Source organism: Apium graveolens, chromosome 10 (assembly GCF_009905375.1).
Source record: "Apium graveolens cultivar Ventura chromosome 10, ASM990537v1, whole genome shotgun sequence".
NCBI classification, from domain to species: Eukaryota; Viridiplantae; Streptophyta; class Magnoliopsida; order Apiales; family Apiaceae; genus Apium; species Apium graveolens.
This window is the reverse complement of record NC_133656.1, coordinates 199,317,951-199,324,166: the sequence shown is the minus strand read 5'-3', so window position 1 is coordinate 199,324,166 and position 6,216 is coordinate 199,317,951. Positions and strand designations below refer to the sequence as shown.

The following is a 6,216-nucleotide window of genomic DNA, read 5'->3' as shown; positions in this document are numbered from 1 at the left end:
TCGCGTTAAATGAATTGGGGGTCACGAGTTAGTTTAAAATTTTAAAAAACCACAACGTATAGGTTGGTTTAGGTTTGACCTCTAATCCGAACCAAACCAGATCTCAATCACCCTAAATAGTGTTCGAACACTAATCAGAATATCACATTTACCTAAAAATGAAAATTCGTTTGTTTCGTATAATTTGGGGGAGGGTACTTTTACAAGTCTTTATCAACAAGTCAAAAGATTCATAATGTGGTTAAATCTTGTTAAACTTTAAAATTAAACATAAAACTATTTTATATTTACTTGTATAAAAGATATATATATAGAATATGTATTCATATAATATTATAATATTTATTAATTTTAATTTTTTTGTTTCATTTCATGGGGTGTATTCGAGGGTAAACTCAAAGTTAACACTAAATTAGTTCGTGCAATTTCGTGTTAGTGTACTTTCATGTTTGTGTATCAAAAAAGTAAACACAAATACAAAATTTTAGTGAAGGGTCTAGGTGTGGCTTCTTCCCGTACACTAAATTTTCGAATTTTCTGAAATTAGTAAAGCAAAAATGGTAAAATAATTAACATCCACAATATACAAAATATAAAGTGTAAAACATTGGCATACTTACTCCAAGTATTCTGCAACCTCTGGCATATTGATCAAGACATGATAAGTCACAATCTCAAATTCTTTTTCAGTTAAAGCCCTTTTTTCTCTGCTCCAATAGTACCCGTTGGATATGTATAAGCTTCTAATAAATGCGGATTATGATTTTGACGTGGTGCCTCATTACGTTGTAACCGATTATGTATAGTTGGCACACCCGGCTCAAAGTAAAGTGAGCAAAAATTTACAAGCTCCTCTTCGACATAGGGTTCCACCATTGAGCCCTCCACACGGGCTTTGTTTTTTATTGTTAGCTTCAACTTACCCAAGTATCTTTCGAATGGATACATCCACCGATATTGGACCGGGCCACCGAGCTTACACTCTGTTGCTAAGTGAACAGGTAAATGCTCCATTGTATCAAAGAAACCAGGAGTAAAGATCAAATCAAGTTTACATAATATCTTTATGATATCCTTCTCCATCTTTTCAAGATCCCGTTTCTTCAACGATGTAGAGCATAAATCTTTGAAAAAATTGCATAACTCAATAAGAGCTTCACCAACCGACTTAGGAAGAAGGTCACGAGGAACAATAAGCAAAAGTTTTTGTAGAAATACATGACCATCATGAGATTTCATACCTTTAAATTTTCCTTTTTTCTCCTTGCTACACCGAACTATGTTCGAGCTACAACCATCTGGAAGTTCTAAATCTTCGAGCCATTTACATAATTTATTGACTTTTTCCTTTGTAAGAGCATATTCTGCATGTGGATTTGTACCATCATCTCGAATCCATAACTCCTTTCGTATATTTAAATGTTTGCAATCCTTTCTTGATTTAAGGTTGTCCTTGATTTATCACCATCGTCCAAAATTGTATAGAATATGTTATCAAATACATTTTTTTCGGTGTGCATGACATCTAGACAATGGCGAAGACGAATTACCTCCCAGTAAGGAAGCTCCCAGAACATAGACATATGAGTCCAATTATGGTTTACCCCAAAACCAACAGGTTTGCGCCAAGCTTTTTTCCCGTGTGGAAAGAATTTAACACGTTGACAACGTATCTTCATCTCCTGACCGGAGTAATGAGTTTTAACTAATCTCGTTTCTCTTGCACCATATTTATTATTCTTTCTCAAAGGATCACCAGGCTCTAAAAAAATTCTAGACGTGCCAAAATAACCAGGCTTTCCTCCGTACTTCAGTTGAAACCCTTTTACATCCCCAACACAGACTGGGCATGACATCTTTCCATGTGTTGACCACCCACTAATCATGCCATATGCAAGAAAATCACTAATAGTCCATAATAGTGCAGCCTTCATTACAATATTAGAGTGTGATGCTTTATCGAATACTGTTACCCCCGTGTTCCACAACATTTTTAATTCGTCAATTAATGGTCGGAGATAAACATTAAGATCCTTTGTCGGGTCCCTGTCCCCAGGAATGATAAGAGGCATAAATATAAAAGGATCTTTCATGCACATAGATGGCGGAAAGTTGTACACAACAACAAAAACAGGCCAAACACTGTACTTTTTTTAGTGTTTATTGTGAAATGGTTCAAATCCGTCAGTTGCAAGTCCCAATCTGACATTACGAACCTCATTTACAAATGAAGGAAATGCTCTATCAAACTGTTTCCATTCATCTCCATCAGCAGGATGTGTTAGCTGCCCCTCAACGACATCTCTATTTTTGTGCCACCTCATATATTGTGCCGTGTGTTTTGACATGTACATTCACTTAAGTCTTGGAGTAAGAGAAAAATACCGTAAGATCTTTTTTGCAATTGGCTTCTTTTTTTCATCTTTCATATTTTTATATTTGTCTGCCCCACAAATATCACACTTCAACTTGTCCGCGTCAGTCTTATAAAATAACATACAATCATTCTCGCAAGCATCAATCTTCTCATACCCCATATTTAGCCCACTTACCATATTTTTAACTTCACTGTATTTTTCAGGCAAAGTATGTTTATCGGGCAAAACAGATCCAATCAGCTCAAGTAACTCATCAAAACCCTTTTGACTACAATGATGTCTATTCTTAAAATGCAGCAACTTCATAATAAATGACAACTTTGAATGTTTTTCATGATTAGGATAAAGCGGTACTGAGGCCTGATTCAACATATTATAAAACTGAGATGTTTTTTCATTCGGTTCTTCTTCCATATCTTCAATTTCATTTTGTTCTTCTCCAAGGTCCCTTAACATTTTGAATGCATCATACACATCATCTTCATCATTCTGATTGGTTCTCATGGAATAATGGTTGTGAAAATCAGATTTTTCTCCATGATAATACCATCTTGTGTACGACTCAATAATGCCAAATCGATATAAGTGCATTTTTAACTCGTCTCCAGTCCTCCACAATAAATGTTTACACTCATTGCAAGGACATAATATGTTTCCATCAGAATCTTTTATTCTTTGCGCAAACTCAACAAAACTATCAACATCTCTTTTATACTCATCAGATAAACCACCTCTACCATTATCCCTATGGCTCATCCAACTTCGATCCGATGACATCTTCAATGCACGTATACAAATTAATCACTTATTCATTTAATTTTGCATAATAAACACATTGATATTATGTCTAAAGCAAAAAAGTGAAAACAGAAAATTAACTAGTAAATATATTAGCCAAATCTTGAAATGAATTCAAATAATAAATTTTTATATCAATAAAGCTATCATGTTTTATTGCTAAATATAAAATTATCATGTTGTATGTATTATAATTTTAATGTTGCAAACACATACCTGATTATAAGAAATCTTTAATAATGAGCAATATCAGCTGTAAAGATTGACCCACTATTACAAGAAATACCAATCAAACATGGACAAGGAAGTGCACAAGAACAACTGTTGTAGAAGGGAAAAAGAAGAGAGGTCACGCTATCACAGAGACATGGACGTAGCAGGGGAAAAGTAATCTAAAAAATTAGGGTAAGGCTAAATTTGATGGATTCGGTCACGTATAGAACTACTATATACAACTGATTTTGTCACTTTTAAGATACACATAAATATAACATATTCCGTCACATTTAAAGTGTACATAAACATGATAGATTTGGTCACATACAAAAGTATTAACCGTGTTGGTCACATTTTTAATTTCCGATAATTAGGGGGAAAACTTTCATGGTCAATGTTGACTTTTATTACCATGAAATCCGTCATATTTATAAAATAGTCAAAGTCAAATATGTCATATAATTAAATGTAACAGGATCCGTCACATTTAAGCGCTCCATTTTTCCGTCACATTTAGTCCATCACATTTAGGCTTTGTCCTTGTAGTGATTGTGATAATACCTCTACAATTAATATCTCTAAAAATCCTGTCATGCATTCTCGTACTGAGCATATTGATGTTCGTCACCATTTTCTACGAGATAATGTTTCTAAAGGTAATATTGAGCTTATTTATATATCTACTGAGAAACAGCGTGCAAATATCTTCACCAAGCCTTTAGCTGAAGATCATTTTTGTATAATGCGTCGTGAACTAGGTATGTGTTCCATGTAATTTTATGTGATTAATTGTGCATTATGTCATAATGTTTATATATATGTTTTTGTATCTTTTATTTCTGTGATTAATAGGGAATTTAGTTCTGTGTTAATGCATAATTATTACATGTATTTATGTATGTGATTTTATAATTATTAGTTTTATAATTGTTTTATTATTTGAGTCCGTGTGTTTCTCCGTGTGGAATGCAAATAGAATTAGGCTATCTTTTGATTAGACTTATCATCTCCTCGTTCTTCGTGCATGTACTTCTCTTTTAGTACATCACTTCTTTCTTTCTTCTGTTCGTTTCCACTTCCACCTCTAACTCTTTGGCTTCTCACTCATATTTAACTCCTCTTTCTTAATCTCTTCGTTTTCTTCACTACACCCTCACATTCTCTCCAAAAAATCTTCTTTTTCTCTCTCTTAATCCTCAACATCTCTTTCCCATGGCCCGTCGATCGAGATCCACCACTAACCAAACCCCAACCACCGGTCCATCAGGCTCCAAACGTCGTCGTGTTACTGTCGTTGATTCTGAAGCGTCCAGCGAAACATCTCCTAACTCGTTTGAACGACATGCAAAAGAAAGCGGCTCCAAAATCTTAACCAAGCCCGTTCTCAAAGAGCGGATTTGCGATATTGAGTTGTTGACCCAAGTTGGTGTTGTTGATTTGTTCAAGTTCCAAGGTTGTGAGTCACTGTTGTCACCGGAGGAGGTTATCTACCCAGAGCTTGTTCGTGATTTTTATGCAAATTTTCAATTGCTTCAAGAAGGACTTGTGTTTTCAAATGTTCGAGGGACTCCTGTCGTTTTCAAGGCCGATGCTCTTGCCAGAATCAGAGGTTTTTCGGATCAAGGGGTGTGTCCATTCACTACACACCAGGCTTTTATGGATGTTCCAGGGCTACAGTATGAGGAACAGCTTAAAGCAATTATTGGCGAGAATTTTGTTGATGTCTCCATCAAACCCTCGGTATCAGATTTAACTCCACTATCTCTGTTGATTTTTAAATTGTTTCACACAAATTTGTTGCCTCATAAAAGTGGTTGAGATCGAATCACTTTTCAAGATTCGATTTTAATTTCTATGTTTATTAAAAAGGCTCCCTGTGATGTGTCTTCTTTGATAATCAAAAATATGCATCATTGCTCGACTCACGAGTCGATGCATTTGCCTTACCCTGCCTTGTTGTCTAAAGCGTTTCGATATTTCTGTATGTCTGTTGCTTCTGTTAAGTCTGAGAAAATTAGTACTTTATTTGATTTGTCTGTTTTAACAACAAATAATCTGTTTGTTTCCGAGTCAAATGAATTGCTTTTTGATGAAACTCATAGGCCAGTTGGTGGACTTCCAAAATCCCCAAACTATGCCTCTGACCCCTCTGATCAACCCATAAATACTCTGTTAAATTCGTTGTTAGTCAAATTAAATGAAAACTCTGCTTCTTTGGCCAATCTTAATCAACACTTTGCTTCTGTCGAGACATTTGGTTCACTGACTTCACAAGTCAGCATAATGAATGCTTCTTTTGAGTTGTTTAGAAATTTTTTTTGTTATTCTTTGGATTCGATCAATGCAAAATTGTTCGTCTTGCATGCTCATGATGTTAAGCTGTCTAAAACCTTGGATTTTGAGTTTGGAACCCTTCAAGAGGGTATGGTTTCCTCGGCAAAGGCCTGGGAAAAGGAATTTGTGAAGCTGTTTTTTAAGCTTGGCTTCGAAACCAAGTTTGTGTCGCAGCAGCTGTCTGCTATGCAGGACAAGAGCAAAATGTACTGGCATAAGAAGCGTGACTGGATTGAAGATTATACGTTGGAAGAGATAATAACCCCTTTGCCACTTCCTGCCATCCCTCCACCCTCTGTTTTCGGCATGACAAGGGAAGAATACAAGGAGAAGATCTTCGAATAGCTTCGGGAACGAGACGGCAAAGCACCAGCTCAGGATGCGTTTGACAAGCTTTTCTCGGAATATGGTTCTGCTCCTGTCTTTTCAACTACCAATGATAAAGCTTCAAGCTCGGCACAAACAAAAGGAAGACTCCAGTTAATTTAGA

The 6,216-nt window shown here is 35.7% G+C and overlaps 1 protein-coding gene across 1 annotated transcript; it reads right to left on the bottom strand.

Moving 5' to 3' along the window:
* Window positions 1-690: 690 nt before the first annotated feature.
* Window positions 691-3,155, bottom strand: LOC141691589 (uncharacterized). Its single transcript, XM_074496359.1, has 3 exons — window positions 2,386-3,155; window positions 1,551-2,142; window positions 691-1,452 (listed from the first exon to the last, which is right to left on the bottom strand). Exons 1-3 carry the CDS (start codon window positions 3,153-3,155, stop codon window positions 691-693), a joined length of 2,124 nt encoding a protein of 707 aa, XP_074352460.1.
* Between the last annotated feature and the right edge of the window lie 3,061 nt (window positions 3,156-6,216).